Below are 23,690 nucleotides of genomic sequence, written 5' to 3' on the forward strand. Positions count from 1 at the left end.
AGTAGGTAACATCAATATTCATTGCAGTGCACAAAGGGAGACATAACTGGAGTTCTAGCTCACCAATATACATGGCCGAGCAGCGACAGTGTAAAGCAGGCAGAGTCTCCAAACTCTGTAACTATCTCCTCCTGGCTCTTTTGTTTATTCAGCACACCACCTGACAAGATCTGCTCACCCTCTGCCAGTCTGCAAGTGAAGAGGAAACAATGATAAACAGGCCTAAAGGAACAAAACAGATCTCTAAAACATGACAAAGAATGAAGGCGACAAGATAGTGATTCATAACAGAAGACAACTAAGCGGAGAAAGCCAACAACAAAAGGGATTCTGGCAGTCAGAATGCCGACGCCGGAATCCCGACTCTTGTCAGAATACCAGTGCCAGCGTCCGGATCGCTGGAATCCCAAAGGTAAGTACTGGGGTTAGAGAGAGGGTTAGGGTAAGAGGTTAGGTTTAGGCGGCAGGGAGAAAACAAGAGATATGGTAAGAACTTACCTTTGTTATCTCTGTTTCTACGAAGTCCATAGGGTCCACAGGGTTGACCTTGGGGTATAGGTTGGGAACCAAATCCGGGCACCACGCAGTTAAAGCTTTTAGCTCCCAGGATGCACTGGGTCCACTCTCCCTATAACCCCACCCCCAAGCCAGAGGCACCTCAGTTTGTAAGTAGCCAAAGGCCGGAGGAGGAGAGAAAAAGAGAGAGAAAACTGGAACACTCAATAACCATACTCACCGAAATGGGAGACGGAAAACCGGAGACCAGCCACACAGCCCATATGAAGCCAGGTGCGTCAGGGCGGGCGCCCTGTGGACCCTATGGACTTCGTAGAAACAGAGATAACAAAGGTAAGTTCTTACCATATCTCTTGTTTTCTACTTCAGGGTCCATAGGGGGTCCACAGGGTTGACCTTGGGGATGTCCCAAAGCAGTTCAACCAAGGGTGGGGACGCTCCTGTGCTGAGAGGAGAATCCGTCGCCAAAAAGGAAGCATCCTGAGAGGCAAAGGAAACCAATGCCTAGAACCTTAAAAAGGTGTGGACAGAAGACCACGTGGCCACCTAGTAAGGCAAAACAGCCGAGGCGCCACAGCGAGCCGCACACGAGGGTCACATGGCCCGAGAAAAAACAAGCATCAACAACAGGAAGGCCTACCCATGGGTAGGCCCCTGAGGAAGACCTACGAGGCCATCAAGCCAACATTTGGTTATAGGCCGGCCATCCTTTCCTGTGAAAACCAGAAATCTCAGACCACCAATAAGGAGTCCGATTTCCGTAAGGAACCTGAACGGATCACATAAATCCAAAGAGGCCAGACCACAGTCAATGAGGCCACACCAGCCGAGAGGACTGGGGACAGAATGGCCGTACCATAAGTTCCAGAATAATATGGAACCTGAAAACCACTAAGAAGAAACACAGGGCGAGAGCAACTCCCACCCTGACATGATGCCCTCCAGAAGAGGGAGCCACATGAGAACGCTCCCAATTCAGACACTCTCCTGGTTGATATAAACACCCTGAGAGAAAGAGAGAGCCTAAGCAATAGACCATGTAATGGCTATCACAACCAGCGGTTCCATTGACTGTCCCCGGAGGTAACGAAGAACCACTACTTACTCCCAAGGAGTCCCTAGGGAGGACAAATGGAGGCATAATCAAGAAAACACTCCAAAGGATGAACTGGATACCAGAGTGGAGCAATTCCATATCTTAACCATACTGACAGTGTAGAGATCCGCACTGTCAGGAAGACCAGGCCAAGTGTGAAACCCAAGCCAGCCGGAAGGAATGCCAGAATATCTGGAAATCCTGGACACCGGAGGATTGTATCGACACGTACAATACCATAAGATTTATGGCTGCCACAGTTTGTGGTAGGTCCCAGCAAAAGCTGATCCATGTGCTCTAATCATTCCAACGATGACAAAGCCAGGGAAGCCGTAAGACCACTGTAAGGACACAGTCAAAGACAAACGACCCAGGTCCAAGGCAAAACCAAGGACCCTGAGACAACAGGTCCGGGCAGTGAAGCATCAGGGATGGAGTATCGATGTAGAGACTCCGAAGATCCAAGTACCCCTGACATCTGGGGCAATCAGGAGCCACCAGCAGGAAAGCATCTCCGTCTCGATTGAAAACACTTCCAAAGACCTCGAGGAAGAAGGGAGACCGGAGAACACAGGTACACAAAGTGGAAGGACCACTTCACCGACAAAGAGTCGCTGAAGGTTGCTTCAGAATCCCCAGAGCTGAACTGTAACACCATAGTGTGATAAAGTCAGAAGGCCATGAGGGTCACCTCAGGGGGGCCCCCCCTGCTCACCAGGAGATGAAACCTCTCTTGGGGAAGAGACTAGTCCCCGGGATGCACGTCGTGACGGCTGAGGACTCCCGCTTCCCAATGGAGAGCTCCTGAAATGAACGCTGCCGAGATGGTCGGGAGGAGACCCTCGGACTATGTCCGAATATGTGACATACCTGTCATTGCCACCCAACGAACAGTGTTGCTAAAAAGGAAGCCACTGTCCTGACCCTGTCGGACTGAACCTTTTCAGGTTCACCGGGAAACAAGAGTTATGCCAGAGTAAGTTAATTGACAGGGTGGAATCGACAGACGTCCAACTGCACTGAAAAGGATTCGATCCAGACACTGTCCATAGCAAAGAAAACCCTGGACGAGATGGCCATAGCCACCCGGACAGGGACCGACTTGCCTCCGGAGAGAGCATCATCGTTTGAACAGTTATCCGACAGAAAAAACTCATTCCATCTGGAGATGAGCCAATTATGGAAAGGCCTGGAATGGAACTGAGCCCATTCCACCATGCATCCCAGAGTGTAAAGACATCTGTCGACTGCGCAGACAACCATGTACTCCTAATGGAAGAGAGGAGATTCCGTCTTACGCCAGAATTCTCAGATTCTGAGAATCCAGCAGGGATCCTAGATGAAGAATACCCAGAGAGGGATGCAGGGAGGACTTTTTCCCCGTTGATTAAACGTCTGCACCCTGAAGAAGCCACAGTCATCCTGACCTGGCCGTAAAGTACCCCGGTGATCCCGCTAAGAGCAGGAGGCCGTCCAGGTACAGGAGCATTGGGATATACTGAACAGAAGAACTGTCAGAAAATCCAAAACGCTGGTAAACCCCTGTGGGGCTGAGGACAGTCCCAACAGGCAGAGCCCGAAAAATTTTAAGTGTTGCTGTGATACAGCAAACCTCAGCCCATGCTGAGGAAAGGTCTCTGTAAGTACCCGTAGGCACGCGTCCTGTATATCCAGTGATACCATAAAGTCCCCAGGTTCCAAACATCGTATGATGGAGCATAGGGATTTCCTCCTGAGCCCAGGTAGCTTTAGGAACTGGTTCAGGGAATTGAGACAGAGAATAGGCCAAAGAGGACCATTCAGCCACCGCACCAGAAAGAAAACAGAACAACCAGTCCCTCACTGAGATAGTGGGGATGGCCTAATTAGCTCCGCTTACCGCAACAACTGCATAGCTTTCTGGATCTGTAAGGCCCTTGTAAAGAGGGCGTACCCTCCTACCCACGTAGCCGCGGCAACTTGACACTAATACCGGGCGAACTGAGAAAATCGGTATCTCCCAGTTGTAGGCCTGTCCCGTCAGGCTGAAGAGATATCCGTAGGTTCAGAAGCAGGATCGGCTGGCAGTCCAGGCCTGCTCGGTACTGGATATGTCGGCCCTTGTAGATGCCGACAGTCTACGAAGAAACAGACCTTTAGGCTGACCCAGAGGACAAAAAAGACTTAACAGACTTAGTCTGAGGCCTTGTAGTGGGCATAGCTGAAAGCGGTAAACTTGTCGTTAGTAATACTGCCAATGTTACTACAATCTTGTCAAGGTCAGGACCAAACAATATCAACCCTAAAGATGGTATCTGCACCTCTGCATTCCCAGAGCGCAGCCATAGGGTATTACGGAGGATACAGTCGCAGCCGGAACTCTGAAAGTTAGGAGACTGGTATCCAATATAGGCATTTCCACCTATGACAACAGCATATATTACGTGAGCGACCAAATACATTTGAACCCCCGACGTGTTGGAGGGGAAAAAACGTTACAAATGCATCAACCCAATATGCAATAGTATTAACCAACCATGCTATAGCCATGGTAGGATGGGTAACAACTCCTGAAAGCAAGTATACTGATTTCCGGCAGAGTTACCACCTACGGATCCGAAGAATCCGACCACGCAGGAATGGGAGGCGTAGTAACGTCTGTAATCAGACGAGTAACACGCCCATCCCCCCCAGGAGGGGCTCGTGATGACCCTCAGGGAATTTGGGACAGGAGGCCAAACACTGTTGTAACACCTCCTATCTGGCAACAGCCAGAGTCCCGCTATGCGATCCACCCGCTAGTCAGCAACAGGGAACCCGAAGGCACGCAATACTGAGGGTGTATGATACAGGTGCAGGTCAACATTCACTCTAACCAGAATGGACCTGCTACCAGCCCTAAAGCAGGGATAATAATACCTGAAATAGGCTTCCCCCCGTGTAAGAGGGAAAGAGCCCCGAACAGTACCCAGTTCACGGCAGAGCCAACTGGGAAGTAACCACAGGGCGTCAACCACGCCAATTAGCGTTTCGTAGAAAACGACATCCACCCAGGGTGGCTGTTGTGGTAATCCCTGCAAGGGGAATGACAGACTATTGTGGCACCAGGGGGAATTCATATACTGCGAAAAACCCCTGCAGGGAGCGGTAGTCTGTGTCACAGGGGAAGAGTGCAAGAAGCTGCGAGATACCCTGAGATGAAAAGGGCAGTATGGTGAAGTAACCCCAAGTGAGGTACAACAATGGGGCCCGCCCGGCGATCCGCAATTGAGAGGATCCCGAGAAAACAAACCGCCCAAGGGGGTCGTGAAAGAGGCCAGCACCAGATGACGCCACATACAGAACCCTTTATGAGTCAAATCCTCCGCACTAACACCTGCAGCACATGACTTGCAGGATAGTAAAAATGGGTGCAGTATAACGCTCTATCTCCTGGTCAGACATATCTGACCAATCTTGGCGGAAATATTAAGCAGCACTATACTGGTCCTGACTGATGCCAAAAATTAGCTGCAGGGACCCATTTTCAGCGTATGCAACACACAGTTCCATCTAAAATATGGCAACGTGCAGCACGCAACAGTATGTGACAAACCACACAAATATTAACAAGTATATAAATGTGAGGTCTCAGAACCACCCTAAGTACAGCTGTATTAGGGCAGATAAAGAAAAGGGATAGATATACACTGACAGGTGAGAGAATAAAGTACAGTCAGCACTAGCATAAGTCACATACAATGCAGATATATACATATATACATAAACATGTCATATAATATACTGCACTATTACACTGCATTCAACTGCCCAGATTCAGTGTCTGGGAAGGCTACAGCGCTGTGTACACTGACCTGATGGTGAGGTACGCAGGGGGACTGGACTCACTGCCATCTCCAGAGATTTCTGCTGCACCACAGAGATAAAATGGCCGCTGGAGACCTCAAAAGAAGCGTGGCCCGCGGAGGAAGCAGCTCAGCGACGCCAGACTATGGATACTGAAAGGCGCGCTGAGCTGAGGGGAGGAGCCGCTGTAACAGGGAAGGCTGCCTCCCCTGGCCGGCTATTAACCCCCGGGACGCCGGCTCCCTGCACCGATCGTTAAGTCCCTGGTGGTCTAGTGGACACACGGGGTATGGGGGGCCCGCCGCCACTGCCGGCGCCTCCGGTCTGTCCCCTGAGACCGGAGGCACAGGACTGCATTTGAAATGCGCGGATCACCGCAAGCGGTGATCCGCGACCTTACCTGCTCCCCGTGGATCCGGCAGCAGTCCTGGGCGCCCACAGAGTCCGGCTAGTACAGACTCTGGGGTCCCGCTGAGATCCCCAGATCTGTACTGGCGTCTCAGCGCCAGCGGGGTGACAGAGCGGCAGCTTAGACGTCCTATGGACAGTCCGACGCTGCCGCTCTGAAGAGTCCAAAGTCCATGGAAAAAACTTTGTCCCTAAAAAAATAAAATAAGCTTAGGGGCTGCTAATCAGCTCCCCCTGCGCTAACGGTGACCCGACTCCGGCCGGGCACCAACTTAAACTGAGGTGCCTCTGGCTTGGGGGTGGGGTTATAGGGAGAGTGGACCCAGTGCATCCTGGGAGCTAAAAGCTTTAACTGCGTGGTGCCCGGATTTGGTTCCCAACCTATACCCCAAGGTCAACCCTGTGGACCCCCTATGGACCCTGAAGTAGAAAGGGTTAGGTTTAGGCACTAGGGTGGGGGGGGGGGGAAGAGAGGTAAGGTTTAGCCACCGGGGAGGAGGGGTAATTACCTGGGGGCATCGGCATTCTAACCTGGTCGGGATGCTGGCAGGGCTCTCTTACCTCTATGCCTGTCTGTTATTACCCAGTTTTGTTCTATTACTGTTGTTTCCAAAGCACAACGGAATATGATGCATTATATAAGAAACTTAATAAATATATAATTATTTTTTTTTTTGTGTGTGTGTACTGGGTCTGAAGTATGCCTATTCCACTTCATATGTTGAAGTTGTGCACCTTAATCTGTGTATGGTTTGTGCCGTTTTGTTCTAGGTCACATAGCGATCTCTGGCATTGTCTAGGGGATGTGGTTCTAGTTTGTATCTACATTCTTTTAAATGCCATTATTTTTGTAAACACAGGTGAATTTTTTTTCCACACAGCATCGGATGTTGCCAAAACAACAGAACAGACACATTCTGCTTACATCACTGGCTGAGACCAATAGGGCGCACTTCAGAAAATTTCCGGTAATGCAACATTTCCTTGCTTACCCTTCTTAAGGTAAGAACTCAACGCTCTCTGTGTTAAGTGCTATGCTGGTGGAATTATGATGTGACTATTTTATGGTGAAATATACCAAGCCTCAGAGTGCCACTCATCATTGGGAAAATTAAACAATATTTATTAAGAGATGGCACCATGGCATATTTTTAATTGTTATAAGACAGCTGACCAATACAGGATTGCTGAAACAACAGTAGTCATACCATAACAATATGGGCCAAAAGATCAACTAGAAAATCAAATAGTGCAATAGTTAATCCTCTAGAGTGACATAATGAGTGCATAGCTCTTCCAATTTGTATATATATTTTTTCTATCTAGCAAACTACTGGTCTGTCACTCAGATCAGTCCAGAGTGATGCAGGAGAGGAAAGCTCAGCCCCACAAACACTGTTAAAAACATGGCGACTAAGGGGAGAAGACACTTTCATGTTGGACGGGATATAGTTTACAGACTACAAATATTTCAAATAGAACATTTAGCTCAACAATAAATTGAGCATCAATAAATGTGTTTCCTTGCTCATCACTAAACAAATTTTTGTGAGGTAAAAAAACCCCCAGAAGAATTACTGTAGTGGACCAGACAAGACATGATCCAAATGAATATGCATGCCTCCCAATTGATTCCACCCAAATCATCTATAGGTTGTAAGCTTGGATGAGCACGGCCCACTTTCCTTTGTCTTCTCTACATAATTATGCGAACAGCTCACTGTAATCATATATCTGCAAATTTATATACTGCCCGTACTTATGTATACTGTCATATGTTTAACCCTTGTTCTGCACCATGGAACCCTTGTGGGACCTTATGAATAAACAATAATAAAATATAGGAATAACAGAAACATGGGTAAGCGGGAGATGAGACTCATACTCACTTGTTAAGATCCACGCAGCATTTTGCAAGAAGATATTTACATTGAGGGGTGGCACAACTGTGGGTTTTCAGGAGCCGGTAAGCCTTGTATGCTTTTCCTGAGCGGTAATAACAAGTTGCTAGCAGAAATAATGCTTCTTCTGAATGCACTGTAAAAACAACACTAAATATTCTACATTCAAAACATACTGTATGACAAAAGTCACTCTGGTCTCTTACCCAGCCAGTACAATGTTCTGTTTAAGCAACACACCCTCCACATGTTGAGAAGAGCTGCCAGCACTGTCTGATTATACACCACTCTTTAGCTGTATGAAAAGCTAGGAAACATTAAGTGTATGACACCCCGGATGGTATTGGTTGCAGGCGCCTTTCATAGAATGGGAATCACTGCACTATTAAATATGGCCCTAACTCCGCCATTACAGCCCTGGTTTTAAGGATGTCCACGCTTGAGATCAGATGGTTAAATCAAACTGACCAAGGAACTGATTAAGTCACATGTGCTCAAGTGTAGATACCTTTAAAACGTGGACTATAATGGCGGAGTTTGGGAACCTCTGTAGTAGTGGGATTCTGAAACAGACGAGATTTCAGTGATTGTGCAGTTCAATTTAATGCAGCAATGTTTAGTAAGGCAAATCCTACCTGGACCAACTTGTGGTCTATAATATGCACTCTTATAGCGTATATAAAAGGTGCAACATGGGACTATTAAAACTCAATATTTTATATGGTTGGTGTATTCTTGTACTCACACCTAGAGGTGCCTGCCCAAAAAGGGTCATTTTAGGAATGTAGGTCTGAGTATACATGCCTCACAGTTTTTGTATTTTCATTTAAGTGTACTCTACCAGCAAGACTTTTCCAGGTCTTCTATGTTATAATATCGTTATGAGTTTTTGGTGATAAGCCTGAAGCTGCTATTTGGGTGGTGCTATTTGAGAAAGTGGCCCTCCTTTTTAGTTTTATAAGGCAGCATGGATCCATGTAGCCTGTGCCAAATTCTGGCCCTACCATCTATCACAACAGAAACTGAAATTCATCATACAAGGGGACATTTTTCCAAACTTCAAATGTCCAGTTTTGATGAGTCTGTGCCCACAGTGGCCTGTTTCCTGTTCTCAGCTGACAGGAGTGAAGCCGATGTGGTCTTCTACTGCTGTAGACAGCCCATCCATTTCAAATTGCTGTGTGTAACATTGCTATAACACATGGTTATTAGAGTTATTATCGCCTTCCCGTAGCTTGAGTATGTTTGGCCATTCCCCTCTGACCTCTCTAATTATCAAGGCATTTTTGTCAACAGAACTGCCCCTTACTTCTTGTTTTGCACAACATTTTCTGTAAAAGCTGGAGACAAGTTGTGCATGAACATCTCAGGAGATCAGCAGTTTCTGAGATAACCACTCCTGACACCAACAATAATTACATGGACATGGTCACTTTCATTACATTTTACCATTGTGGTCTGAACAACTAAAACTCTTGACCACGTGCGCAAGTTTCTATGTATTGAGTTGCTGCCACATGACTGATTAGATATTTGCATTAACGACCAGGTGTATCTAAATAAAATGGCCAGAGCTTAACAGCACTTAATGAAACTACAGTACACTTCATGTTGTTCTATATTAATGTAACAAAATAAAGCTACAAAGTGAAAACTGATAACAAAAGTTGTAAAGTGCACTGGCAATCAGGTTAGCAAATCTCTCCTGGTCCAATATTTGTTTGGAACGTCTTCGTAAATCCTAATTAGTTTTAGATGCAACACTGTTGGTGAAGGGCTATGTAGGCTCAGCAATGATTTAAAATAAGGTAATAAGACAGGGTAGAAATTATGAAAAAGTGACAACTGCAACTATTCAGCTTGTCCAGTAATACTCTGACAAATTATTCCATGGGTGCTACAGTGTATAAAGATTAGATCACATACCTTCTGCATAAAGTCTTTCGGCCAAGAATACAGCATCTCGATATGCGTAGTGATTCAGTGCTTGCCATATAGCAGCCTGGATGTGCGAGACACAAAAGGATATTGGAGAAAGGCAAAATTAGCAGAACATAAAAAGAATGGAAAAAGCAGAGGTTTTCATACAGTCCCAAGAGCTAAATAAACACAACTTTGCCACTTTAATGGATGCAGTGCTTAGCTTTTAATGCATGCTACACAAATGCAGATTTGGGCTACTAATTTGGTAATTTAACCAAATCTCTGAGCCAGGTATGGATGCATCAACTGGTTCCATACATAGATAGAGTATCAGGATTTAGTCTGTCACAGATTATGAAGCCAAATCACAGATGCATTTCGATCTTTGAAAATGACATTCCTCTTTAATTGTTATTTGCTAAGTTTATATGCCAGTCAGTTTCATGCATATCTGTGGGATCCGGTAAATAAGCCAGCAAAGAGGATGCCGGCGCTTAGAATACCGGCGCCGGAATCCCGACACCTTTTAGAATCCCGTCACTCCGAAGGTTAGTAGCGGGGTTAGGGTTAGGTTGCGGGAAGGGGGATGTTAGATTTAGGCACTAGGGTACAGGTTTGGGTTAGTCAGTTAGTCAGGGAGGGTTATGGGTAGGAGAAGGGTTAGGATACCTACCGACATGTGTTGTTAACCTAACCCTGTCGGGATGCAGAGTGCCGGCTTTCCGTACCCAACCCATGTCTGTTGTCCTTTGCTAGTCAATAGAGAAGTTCAAATCTGTGCAATGAATACAATAGTTTCTATATAGAAGATTTGCAGTTTATTCTCAGGTAATGAAAATAAACCAATCTGCCTGGAAGACAATTTACACTTGATAGATTTCCCTTCAATTTCAGCATCATTTATTGGCTCTTTACACAGCAAAAGTTCAACAATAGATTTCTACAATTAAATTTTCGAATAGCATTTCAGTAAGATGTCCATGTGTACATAGTGTTCATTCTAGCACCCTGCATCTGTTAAAACCCGTACAGTTCCTCTTGCCTGCATGTACAAACCCAAGTGTTTTTAATGTATCCCCGCTATCCCAAGCTAAAAACAATGCAGACCTAAATCCTGTCACCAATTTGGTAAAGAAGCCATCAAACAAAAAAAAACAAACTCAGAATATTCTAATCACAGTTGTGAAGGATGCAAACTGAGGTATCAGTAACAGACCAAGGTAATGGCAGCATCATTCTGTGTGTTGTGGATGTATAACTGAGGGGTCTGTACCATGACTAAAGGTAACGGCGGCATCATTCTTTGTGTTGTGGATGTAAACCTGAGGGGTCTATATCACGACTAAGGTAATAGCGGCATCATTCTTTGTGTTGTGGATGTGACCAAGGTAATGGCAGCATCATTCTGTGTGTTGTGGATGTAAAATGGAGGGGTCTGTACCATGACCAAGATAATAGCGGCATCATTCTGTGTGTTGTGGACGTGACCAAGGTAATGGCGGCATAATTCTGTGTGTTGTGGACGTGACCAAGGTAATGGCGGCAGCATTCTGTGTGTTGTGGAAGTGACCAAGGTAATGGCGGCATCATTCTGTATGTTGTGGATGAGACCAAGGTAATGGCGGCATCATTCTGTGTGTTGTGGACGTGACCAAGGTAATGGCGGCATCATTCTGTGTGTTGTGGACGTGACCAAGGTAATGGCGGCATCATTCTGTGTGTTGTGGACGTGACCAAGGTAATGGCGGCATCATTCTGTGTGTTGTGGACGTGACCAAGGTAATGGCGGCATCATTGTGTGTGTTGTGGAAGTGACCAAGGTAATGCGGGCATCATTCTGTGTGTTGTGGATGAGACCAAGGTAATGGCGGCATCATTCTGTGTGTTGTGGATGTGACCAAGGTAATGGCGGCATCATTCTGTGTGTTGTGGATGTGACCAAGGTAATGGCGGCATCATTCTGTGTGTTGTGGATGAGACCAAGGTAATGGCGGCATCATTCTGTGTGTTGTGGATGTAAAACTGAGGGGTCTGTACCATGACCAAAGTAATGGCGTCATCATTCTGTGTGTTGTGGACGAGACCAAGGTAATGGCGGCATCATTCTGTGTGTTGTGGATGAGACCAAGGTAATGGCATCATTCTGTGGGTTGTGGACGTGACCAAGGTAATGGCGGCATCATTCTTTGTGTTGTGGACGTGACCAAGGTAATGGCGGCATCATTCTTTGTGTTGAGGACGTGACCAAGGTAATGGCGGCATCATTCTGTGTGTTGTGGATATAAAACTGAGGGGTCTGTACCATGACCAAAGTAATGGCGGCATCATTCTGCACATTGTTGAGGGGAAGAAAATGCAGTGATTCTGATGTAACTTGTTGATGTGTTCTGTGTGGGGAGATATAAACTCCTATAATACTACCTTCACACATCATATCCCCACAGAAAACAGCAGTCACTGACATGGCCTCCCTCTTTCAGCCCAAGCATTTTTAGAACACTAGCATAGTCATCCACAAAACCAGATACAACCATCATATGATAATTTATAGTGAGATATCCACCAAATTGCATTTAATATTGCCCCCTAAAGTATCAAAATAGCAGGGGCTACATTTACTAATGGTAGTTTCTAAATTGATCTAAATAGATTATTATGTTTCAGGGGCTAAATCGCATATTTACTAACATTTAAAAATCAAAATAAAACATTGTCTATTAGTAAATGTGCGAGTTAGCCCCTGAAACACAACATCGATTTAAAATAAATCAAAATCGATTAAAACTGACCATTAGTAAATTTATCCGCAGTTGATTGACAACCACTATGGCAACTACTATTAAGATTCTCATTTCCCTAACAAGCGAATCTAACTGGTAATTCTACATCTGCTAAAACGTACACATTTCAGAGCTCTCTACGTATGACACTACAGGCTAGACAGGTATCACCAGAATTGCAGGAGACTGGGGAATCAGACTGCATCTGCTCTCAAATTAATTTCAGGCAATTTTCTTTAATATTTAATTCCTCTATATTTGTTCACAACTATTTATTTTAACTCTGTCCCAATGCTAAAACAGCAATTCCCTCCTTTATGATTTCAGAACTTTATGACAGCTGCACAACACTCCCTATTTCCTCTTTTAACAGAGTTGCTGGGATACGCACACTAACATGAACATGCTGTTTGAGGCAACAAGGGCAGGAAATGAAGATACAAACTGGATTTATTTACAGTAAAATACACATGCAAAATGTATTGCACATTGCTGGATTTGTCAGGAATCCTTTCAGAAAAGTAAATAGTCACGCAGATATTTTCAGAATTTATTCAGCTATAGTCCTTACTCGTCCCCTATGAAAATTATGGAAGGCCTTGCCCAACCTCAGCCATTATGTATACAGTATTTCTTAAACTGTCGCTGGGTGGCCTGCAGCGCCCTGCTTCCTGCTGTGCCTCCTTCTGTCCACACCTTCCCCCCATGGGCTACAGTGTTTCCGCGGAGTGTTCAAAGTTTTGGGGGGGGGGGGGGGGGGTGTAGTCAGCAGAGGGTGAATAGATGCCGTGCGCACAGCATCTATTCACAGTACGAGGAGAGCATGGGTGCTGCCCAGCATCTCCGTGAGAGCACCCTTACAGTGATGGAAATGTTGGACGTGCCATGAGGTTATACCCTCCCCCAATTGTCCACACCCCCTTTTCGGGCACACGCAGAAGTGCCCTGCTTCTTGATTGGCGCACTGTCTGATCATGAAGTTAGAATATAGGTTCACGGTAACTAGGTTGACAGCATTTTCATTGTGCGGGTATCGTAAATTTAAACATGCCGCTTGCCGACAAGAGCCACATGGTCAAAATTCTCTAAGTAGAATTACAGATATTATACTACAGAACTATGGGCCGGATTCAGGTCAGGACGCTGTTGTGGCATTACTGAAACTGCGCATGACCCGTTCTGCGCTTGTGCAGAAAGGATCCTGCGACCTTGCTTTCTGATCCCTCAAGCCACAGAAGGATTGTCAAGCTGCGCTGTTTGGGGCGCAGAGTACCTGGCTAGCGTTCCCAAAACAGAGAGTGTATTGCCCCCGTTTTCCTGGAGTGCGGAGGCCAGGGTCTGTGTTGGTGGATGCAGATTTCCTGGCTTTGTAGCTGAAGCTTACTCAGCCTGGCCGGATGTCACGAAGGCAGCAGCACCGAGGTAACATCTACAGACGGTACACTGGAATTGCTATCAGGAGGCGTTCACTTCCTATAGACACCTCCTGCAGTATTATTTTAATATTTGCTGGACAGTATTACAGAGCCACTTCCTATGCAGATAAAAAAGTACTTTTCTGTTTGATGCAAATAAAAATAAATTAACTAAAATTTTGGATAGGAGATTTTGTACCCCGATTATACTACAGGCCTGATTCTAAGTTGCACTCAATGCCGATGTTCTCAGAGTTCAGCGGGTTATTTTTTTTTGCCTAAAATCCCTAAAAACTTCTAGAGCACATATGTTGCACTGTTAGCGTTGCTGTTTGAGCGGGGCGCCACGCCCTGCCCTATTTCTAAAGGGCAGAAAGCACCCTGCCCTCTGGCGCAGCGCCCTGCTGAAACAGCCTGCGGGTTCTGTCCCCTCCCGTGGGCCGCAGTGTCCCGCGGGTGGGGAAAACGGCGAATCTGGCCCTACATCTTCTATTTAATTTGCTAACCATTTTCACACTCCAATAATGGGCAGTGATTGCAAAATACCCGCATCCCCAACCAATCACTGCAGCATCTCTTTGTCCAATAGGCACCTGAGACCTCCGGCTCCCGGTCACATATTGCTGCCAGCCTCTCTGTCCTGTCTCCTCACGGATCACTGAGTGTAGTCAGTCCCCAGTGTGAGGGAGACGGGGCTGCCATTTAGAAACCAATGCCAAGCCTGGAGACTGCCCCAGTCTCTCTCCAACGCTACCACTGCTCCTCTGGATCAGGTAGGGCAGAGCGCTGCTGCAACTATGAGGTGGTCACGCCTGCTGTCAACGGGAAGCCACACGCTACTCTGACGCTGAGGAAGAGGCAGCTATCGGCAAGTACAAGACACAGGTCTGAGCGTAACCGAGATGAGGAGGAAAGGAGGGGTGGGGGTGGGGTGTTTGTGCGTGTCTGCGGGGGGCACTGCGCGGCCCCTGGGTGTAGGGGCACTGCGCGGCCCCTGGGTGTAGGGGCACTGCGAACATCATATTGCTCCATTTAGTGCCCCAGCACTTACAACAATAATTTCCCTCAATCTACACTACTCTTCCTCCATGACTGCCCCAGTTTTGACACAGTTTATCCACCATCAGTGCCCTACTTGTGGTGGAACAATTACCTTCGAGTGAATAGATGACATACGCATTGAATCGGTTCATGCTGCAGGGAGAGCTTTGGGGCTGCCCAGCATCTATTTGAGTGCTGGGCATGCCCCCTACATTGATGAAAAGGGGGTGCATCTTAAGGACATGCCCCCTTTGTGAGTGACCACTCCCCCTTATTAGGCAAGGTGCAATAGTGCCCTTTTTACCCACCATCGCCCTGCCCTACTCCAGTATTAGAGTGAACTCTATTCCTCCATCACTGCCCCTCGTCTGCCTCCATCACTACCGTCATGTGTCACACACTTCCTCCATATCGCCGCGACTCTCCCTCCAGGACTACCCACATCTGCCAATGCGCTTCCTCCATCAATGCCCCTAGTCTGCCACAGCAATTCCTCCATCACTGCCCCTCTACTGCCACTGCTCTTCCTTCATCACTGCCGATTGTCTGCTACGGTGCTTCGTCTATAACTGCCCCTAGTCTTCCACTGCTCTTCATCACTGCCTTGGTTCTGCCTCCATTACTGTGCCTTATTTGCCACAGCTCTTCCCTTAATCACTGCCACATCTGCCCCGCTCTTCCTCCATCACTGTCCCTCATCTGCCACGACTCTTCCTCTAGTGTTCCCACTAGGTTGTTTTAGCAGGGCACTGTGCCCTGCCCCATTTGAAAACACTAAAATGCATCCTGCCCTTTAAGCGGCTCCCCGCTGAAACATCTGGAGGGGTGCCGTCCCCACTTGCGGGCCGCATTGTACAGCTGGGGTGGGGGGAGTCGCAGGGAAAGGTTTGGGGCTGCGCAGCATCTCCGTGAGTGCTGGGCAAACCCCCTACAGTGAGAAAAAAGGAGGTGTCCTAAGGACACCCCCTTTTCAAGTGACCACCCCTCTATTCAGGTGCACGTAATAGTGCCCACTTTTCTTCCTCCATCACTGCCCCTTGTCTGCCATGGCTTTTCCTTCATCACTGCTCCAGTCTGCCACACTTTCTCCATCACTGTCCCAGTCAACTGCGCTCTTCCTCCATCACTGCCTGGTTTGCCACATTGTTCCGCCATTAGTGCTACAAAGTCTGTGCTTCATTAGTGCCCCCATTTTATCTCTTATTGCTCCTGTATGCCCAGCTCTTCCCACACTACTGCCCATTTGCCCTGCTCATCCTCCATTACTGCTCTTTTGCCCTGCTCATTTTCCATTTAGTGCCCCGTTGGTACACTCGCTCACCATTGCTACCAAAGTTTGTTTTGCGGTCGCTCCATTAGTGCCCCCTTTTCCCCCCATTATACCATTTGCACTGCTTTACCCCTGTCTTGCTCCATGAGTGCCCAGGTTTGACCCATTCTTATTACATTTAGGGTACCCATTACCCATCTCTTTCTCCATTAGTGTGCCCGCTTACCCTGCTCTCCCTCCATTGTCTCCCATTCCTTCTTTCATTTAAACACATTTTCTAAACCCCATCTTTTTACCCCTTTCATCAAAACTGTAGTGTCCTTATCACTCCCCTCTAACCCTGGCCTTCCTCCTATCACCGGAGCCAGTCATACTACGCTTCCTCCCCCATGTCCCAGACCTGTTCTCATGTTCCCCTCCCCTCTACCCCGGTAATATGTTAATTATCTGGGCTCTCTCCTGTCACCACTGCCTACACACACACCCAGTCATGCTCATTCCTCGCTGTCCCTAAAGCGGCTGCCTCCCCTCCCCTCTCCCTATGAACATCACCAGGCCTTAAGCCTCGCTGTGTAGTAGGCTGATATGCCGGCTCGCCAGTTACCTGGACGGGTTCTTGCAGCACCGTCATTCTCCGGCCTCCAGCGTCCGCGCTCTCTCCCGCTGTCGGGGCCTCTCTCCCTGTCGGCAGCTCTCAAGACGTCACACGGGCGGCTCCGGCTCATTTAAACTCACAGCGACCGTTACCGGAGAGGCCGCCGGAGAAGGCCGAGTTCCGTCGGATATAACCGAATGCTGGCGAGGATAGCCGAGCATCAGCGGAAATACACGATTGCCTCCGGAGGTAGCCGAAAGTATGAGGCAGTGTCCGAAACACGCCGAACTGTCACGGAAATTGCCGAAGTGTTTTGCTGTGCATTCGGAAATAGACGAGAGCTCCACAGGCAGTGACAGGATAAGGATACATCGCCCTCTAGCAGCAATGATGAAGAAAGACTCCTTTGAAAGTGAGGAGCATATATTTGTGAATCTGACTATTAATATATGATACAATGCATGGCTCCATATAAAGGAAACCAAATGTGTTACAAAGTATAGATGAAGTTACAAATTAAAGTACTAGTAATGTTGTGTGGCAGTGGAGAATTTTCCTGTTCCTACACACCTGTAAGCGCTAAAATAGATACAATATAAGTTCATATTTAGATTACATATAGGGGTCTATTTACTAAGCCTTGGAGAAAGATAAAGTGGATGAATGATGCGCACTCCTGCGGGTCGTTAACGATATCCCCAGTCATCTGTACATGCAGTCCAATCTGGGGATATCATTAGTGATGCCATGCTGCCGAATGCAGCATGGCCCCGCTACCCGCCCGCCGTCGTTCGTTGTTGCCGGCATCAGCAAGTATGTATGCACTTGCCGATGCCGGCACCCCCGCAGCGCACGCTGCATCCGACATTGCTTTGTAAACACATTGTCCAGTGGGTACGGGGCTTTAGAAGCTTTTGCATGGGGAAACCTATTTAACAAGTATCGCAGTGGTATCTCAGGATGGCAATAATACAATTAACCACTTAACTGACAACATTTTTTTTTCTAAAAACCGCTCCGAAATTGTCGGGTTTTTTGATGAGTGCATTAGGTGAAGAACATCTATTTCAACTTATCCAAAATGATTTCATAAAAAAAAAAAAATTTTTTTTTTAATATTTGTAAAAAATAGTTTTTTGAATCATCGGAATACCACCATTGAAACATCGCGACCATCGCGACTTTCCATGTCACGGGCTTCAGGCTCCAGGTACACTTGGGGGTAAGGGGGGTAGTTAATTTACCTTTCTCCCAGCGGGTACTGGCCATTTACCAGTCGTTTTTACAGCGCCGGACCCCCACGCCAATGTGGGACTCCGGAGAGGTAAGTAATTCTATGGGTGCAGGGTGTGCGGTGCGGGGCCCCCCTGTTCCCAGGGGCCAATGTACCCCCCCCCACCCTGCATCCATTATAGATACGCCCCTGCTCTGGCGTCTGGGTCAGCGTGACCCAAGCTGCAGCCCGGACAGTGTGAGGTGGTATAACTCTGTAACTATCCCAAGTTGCATACGCAGGGCCCAACACATGTGCAGTTTCCTAAAAATGTATAGATTTCTATGCATCCAGAATTGTGTGCAGCTCTGAACCTGCTCACACACTCTAATATATTTTACAGGTGGATGCCAATGATGAAACTCTGACTTTTGCTGTAAGCGGTTTATGTAGTCATACACATACATCACTAATATAAGTGTATGGTCCGGGTGCCGGTTTATTTTTTTGCAGAGACCCGGGGATGCTAGAGAGACCTGCGCCAGGATGGAGGTGAGTATAGGATCTTTTTTCACAGGTATTCCCATTGGATTTCCACTTGGAGAAGGGGACCGATAGTCGGGCAGCAAGTAAGTATATGTGAGTGGAGTAGGTAGGTGTATTTAGTAAAGTTATACTTTGTATGGTGTGTTGTGGTTTTTCCACAATTTTTTTTACAGCGTGGGTTCGGGTGCCTGCTGGCACTGGTAGTTCCACAAGTGCCAAAGGGCAGGCATGCTGGCACCTGTAGTTCCACAGTAAAGACAATAGTTTCTAATTTTTATACACTACTATTATCCCCGTACCCAATGCTCCAGGGGTGCGGGGGAGAGCCCCGGGCTTCAGACTAAGGGGGTCATTCAGACCCGCTCGTGAGCAGCAGTACGCTCGCAAGCGTGTCGATGTTCCCCACTGCGCATGCGCACGACGGAGAGAGCTCCGTCGTGCGCATGCGCGAGACCCGGGGAGCGACTGGCTTTCCATCGTTCCGGGTCTTGCACCAAAGGGGGCGTGCTGTCGATGTTGATTGACAGCACGCCCCCTTTGGTGGGTGTGCCGGGGGCGTGCCTGCTAGACGGAGGCGTTCCCATGGGAACGCCTACCGTCTGAAGCCGGCCCCACTGACATCACTAGTGATGTCAGTGGGAGTGATTTTGGCTCTGATAGAGCCAAAATCACTCCAGGGCTTGTGGCAGGGAGACCCTACCGCAGGGTCTCCGTCGCAAGTCCGATGGTCAAGACCATCGCGACCATCTTTTTGGCCGCTCGCATATGCTGTGGGTGGTGACCCACAGCTATACGAGCGGCCAGGAGGAGGGCCCTGATTCAGAGCGAGTGCTCTGGTCAGAGCGTTCGGCTCTGAATCAGGCCCTAAGCCCGGGGTGCTCGGGAAAGGGGGGCCCCTACCTTCCCTGAGATCACTGGCTTGGGATGATAATGCTTTGGCTGGGGTGACCCGGTGATAGGGTCCCCTGGCTGTGGCATTACACCCTGGCCAAATTTGAGTCCGGTGCTGGTTTTAAAATAGGGAGACCCGTACACAATTTTTCCCCCTTATTTTTAAAACCAAAACAGGCTTAGCAGCCCAGTGCTGGTTCCTAAAATACGGGGTAATCCCCATATTTTTAGGGACCAGGACTGGCTGAGCAGTCCGGGGCTGGTTAAGCTTTTTGAGGGGAGGCCCTACGTCATTTTTTTTTAAATATTAAACTTTTTTTTACAGTTAAAACACACAAGCAGCTCACTGATATATGCAGGCTGCTTGTTGGGGAGAGAAAACACTGCAAACTCGGTGAGTAATCTCATTAAAAACTTGCACCTTGGGTGAGAAATCTTGATCTGCTTCACTATAGGCCAACTCAATCTTAGCTAAACTCGCTTCTTAGTAAATTTGAGAGTTTCAAAAGCATAAAATCACCCGAATTTTGGCAAAGCAATTCGAGTTTTAAAAAACCCTAACTCGAATCTACCCATGATACTTTTCAGAGCTTGCTCATGTATTGTGTTATACAAGGGGTTCCATATAAGTGGCCAAGAGAATCCTTATAACAATACATGTAACCATAAGGATCTTTGTGCCATACCAATGCAGGGAAATGGCAATGATTATACTATTTGTATGTATGATATCGGTATGTACTGTAATACCGACAGACGGGGTCCAGGCAGTCAGAATCCCGACGCCTGGATCCTGACAGGGTTAACATGGTGGTTGGTATGCTAACCCTCTCCCTGTCCCTACCCGAACCCTCCCTCTCTGGTGCTTGAACCTAACCTCTCCCCTAGTGCCTAAACCTAACCTCCCCCTCCCCGCACCCTAAACCCCCCCCTTAGTGCCTAACCCTCCCCCTAGTGCCTAACCCGTAAGCTTAACCCTCCCCCCCCACCCCGCTACTTACCTTTGGCACCCAAGCGGTCCGGATGCCGGTGCTGATAAGGTTAGCGTATGTGAGGTTCTGGTTTTGTTGTGGACCTGGGGTGGTGATAGGAGCAGACACAGAAGCAGATTTAAATGAAAAAGTGGAACTTTTAATGAGTGGCTTAGTAGACATGGAAATGGCAAAAGAAAAAGTCCCGGTATAGCACAGAAGTGCACTTGAGAACTGTAGTGAAGCTAATGGGAGAATGTCCAGATAGTGACAGGCAGGAACAGTCCAGTATGTAGGTTTTGTGAGGCTGAAGTGAATTTGCAGGCTGAAGTGAATTGCAGACTGAAGAAATAATGTCCAGAGGAAATCCAAGTGGAGGCAGGGTGCAGGGTAACAGCTGACACTGGTACTCAGGCAATGGGAGAGGTAATTGGAGGAGGCAGGGGAATCCAGCAGTGTAAGGAGCAGATTAGGTGAAACAGGCTTAGGCAGAGATTAAACAGGCAGGCGGACAAGCTCAGGAACTCTCTCTCAGCTCGCACTGAGAAACATGTTGCACTGGCAATGCAAGGGAGCTCTGAACTCTGAACTCCCTTAAATCCCCAGTGCTCAGCTGTGATTGGTCAGAGAGGAGCATGTGACACACCAGGAAAGGGCGACTAGGTCACATGCCTGGAGTCAAGATGGCGGCGCCCATGCCAGAGCAGAACAGAAGCACCACCAGGCCTAACCAGACCAGAGAGACAGTATGTCCGCACAGGGCTACGCACAGCCAATGCACCCCGCCAGGCACCAGCGCCACCGCCAGCCATCCCTCGCCAGAGCGTCCTCACAGGTATCACCCGCCGACCACCATGCCGAGAAACCCTGGTCGTGACAGTGTATATATATATATATATATATCTCTCTGATTTCATTACATAATGGGGGTAAGGTGCAATCAGGGAGATTGCTAGACTCTTCAGTGAGTCAGGGATATTGCTACTATTTCAGGGAGTCTCCTCTCCCTGACAATCAGGGAGACTTGGCGAGTATGCTTAACTGACAATTTTTTTCCCCAAAAAAAGAAAAACGGTCAGAAATAGTTTAATTGATCAAAACTGTAATTATAATGTTTAATAAATATATTGTACTGTGCAAAAGTAGAAGGCATGTGTGGAAAAAATGCTGTAAAGTAAGAAGGCTTTAAAATATAGAAATGTTAATAATTTATTTTATCAATTAACAAAATGCAAAGTGAATTAACAGTAGAGATATCTAAATCAAAATTAAATCAATATTTGGTGTGACCACCATTTTGCCTTTAAAACAGCATCAATTCTTCTAGGTACACTTGCACAAAGTCAGGGATTTTTTAGTATTATAGTCAGGTGTATGATTAACCAATCATACCAAACAGGTGATAATGATCATCATTTTCATATGTAGATTGAAACACAGTCATGAACTAAAACAGAAACAGCTGTAGGAGGCTTACAACTTTGTTGGGGAACAGCCAAACTCTGCTACAGAGGTAAGGTTGTGGAAGACAGTTTCATGTCACATGTCATACACCATGGCAAGACTGAGCACGGCAATGTAGTTGTACTGCATCAGCAAGGTCTCTCCCAGGCAAAATTTCAAAGCAGGCTGGGGTTTCAAGATGTGCTGTTCAAGCTCTTTTGAAGAAGCACAAAGAAACTGACAATGTTGAGGACCATAGACTCAGTGGTCGGTCAAGGAAACTTAGTGCATCAGATGAAAGACACATCAGGGTATATTTACTAAAGTGTGGGTTTTTAGAAGTGGAGATGTTGCCCATAGCAACCAGATTCTATAGTAAATATACCCCTACATGTTTATTTCCCTTCGAAATCAGAAGATGTCCAGCAGTGTCATCAGCGCAGAACTGGCAGAAACCAGTCAAGTACACCCATCTACTGTTTGGAGAAGTCTTGCCGGAAGTGGTCTCCATAGAAGAATTGTGACCAAAAAGCCATACCTTCTATGTGGAAACAAGACCAAGCGACTCAACTATGCATGAAAACATGGAAAATGGGGTGCATAAAAATGGCAGCAGGTGCTCTGGACTGATGAGTAAAAATTTTAAATACAGTATATCGCTGTAACAGAAGCCAGTTTGTTCGGTGAAGAGCTGGAGACCGGTACATTAATGAGTGTCTGCAGGCAACAGTGAAGCATGGTGGAGGTTCCTTGCAAGCTTGGGGCTGCAATTCAGCAAATTGAGGATTTGGTCAAAATTAATGGTGTTGTTAGGGTGACGAGGCTTCCTACACCTAGACCAAGGTATGAGAAACTCTGCTCTTGTATTTATCCAGCTGGCTGTGGAGATAAGTAAACTCAGCACACACTGTGACTAATTCAACTCAGCTCTGAGGGAGTTCCTCTTTAAGCTGCATTTTATAAGTTCAAGAAAACCGCTGTGTTACAAGCATTTGCCAAAAATGGTTAACAGCAAACTATACATTTCGTTGGTTAACAAGTACATAAGATGTTTCAGAGGGTCTTCATTCTGTCTTGTCTTCACGGAGTCCAAACTTAGGCCCTCATTCAGAGCCGCTCGCTATTTGCGGTCGTTCGTTCTAAAACAAGGGGTGGCTATTCAAATGAACCGTTCGCTAATTGCTGTCTGTTCACGCCTCTAAGTCTGAACGAGCGAGCAAAACTTGCGGTTGTAATTTTGAAAAATATGCCCCCTTGCCGCTCGCACCATACGTCATGTCCGCTATTTATTAGATTAATTGAGTACATCGAAAAGCGTATGAACTGCTCGCTATTCTTGTGGCTGGTTTTTTCAACCGCTATTTTGCGAGCAGTTCTGAGTAAAAAAAAACCAAGTGACGTGGTCAATGACGCTGCTGTATTAATTATGCACTCCCTTAAAACGCCCGTTTTGACCTTTAAGCACGCCTGCGTTCGAATTCCACACCCCCGTTTTTCAAGCACCTTCCCCTGTTACCACCCACATACGCCTCCTTCTGTCACTCAAAATAGCAGGCACTCGCTATATAGCGAACAAACAATTTTCGTCCGCACTGACTGGTTCGCGCATGCGTATTCAAATCCGTACGCATGCGCAGATGTGCGAACATCGGTCAGAACGAACGAGCGGCCGCTTACGAGCGGCTCTGAATCAGGGCCTTAGTGTCCTATTTCGGGAGTTCAGCCTCTGTATCAGCTACTGGTTCAATGTCATGATTTTTGTGTAAAGGAAAATAGGTTTCTTCCTAAGTACTGACGAAACTTTGCTTTAATAAACCATCTACAAATTATTATAGACCCTCACAATCCCCTCTTTT

General features: G+C 47.0%; 1 protein-coding gene across 2 annotated transcripts in view; it reads right to left on the reverse strand.

Moving 5' to 3' along the window:
• CDC27 (cell division cycle 27) overlaps positions 1–17,000 on the reverse strand; it is a 66,468-nt gene extending 49,468 nt beyond the window's left edge. The window contains exons 1-4 of one of the 2 annotated variants that reach the window (XM_088442298.1): positions 16,780–16,894; positions 9,673–9,748; positions 7,735–7,882; positions 64–189 (exon numbers count right to left, since the gene is read on the reverse strand). In XM_088442298.1, coding sequence (XP_088298424.1) covers positions 64–189; positions 7,735–7,882; positions 9,673–9,748; positions 16,780–16,806 — 377 coding nt within the window. In that variant the 5' untranslated portion in view covers positions 16,807–16,894. Of the gene's footprint in view, positions 1–63; positions 190–7,734; positions 7,883–9,672; positions 9,749–16,779 lie in introns of both variants that reach the window. The other variant, XM_088442301.1, reaches the window with a different exon arrangement.
• Between the last annotated feature and the right edge of the window lie 6,690 nt (positions 17,001–23,690).

The sequence above is a fragment of the Taudactylus pleione genome, unplaced genomic scaffold (genome assembly GCF_031769625.1).
Source record: "Taudactylus pleione unplaced genomic scaffold, aTauple2 ptg000018l, whole genome shotgun sequence".
Classification (NCBI taxonomy): domain Eukaryota; kingdom Metazoa; phylum Chordata; class Amphibia; order Anura; family Myobatrachidae; genus Taudactylus; species Taudactylus pleione.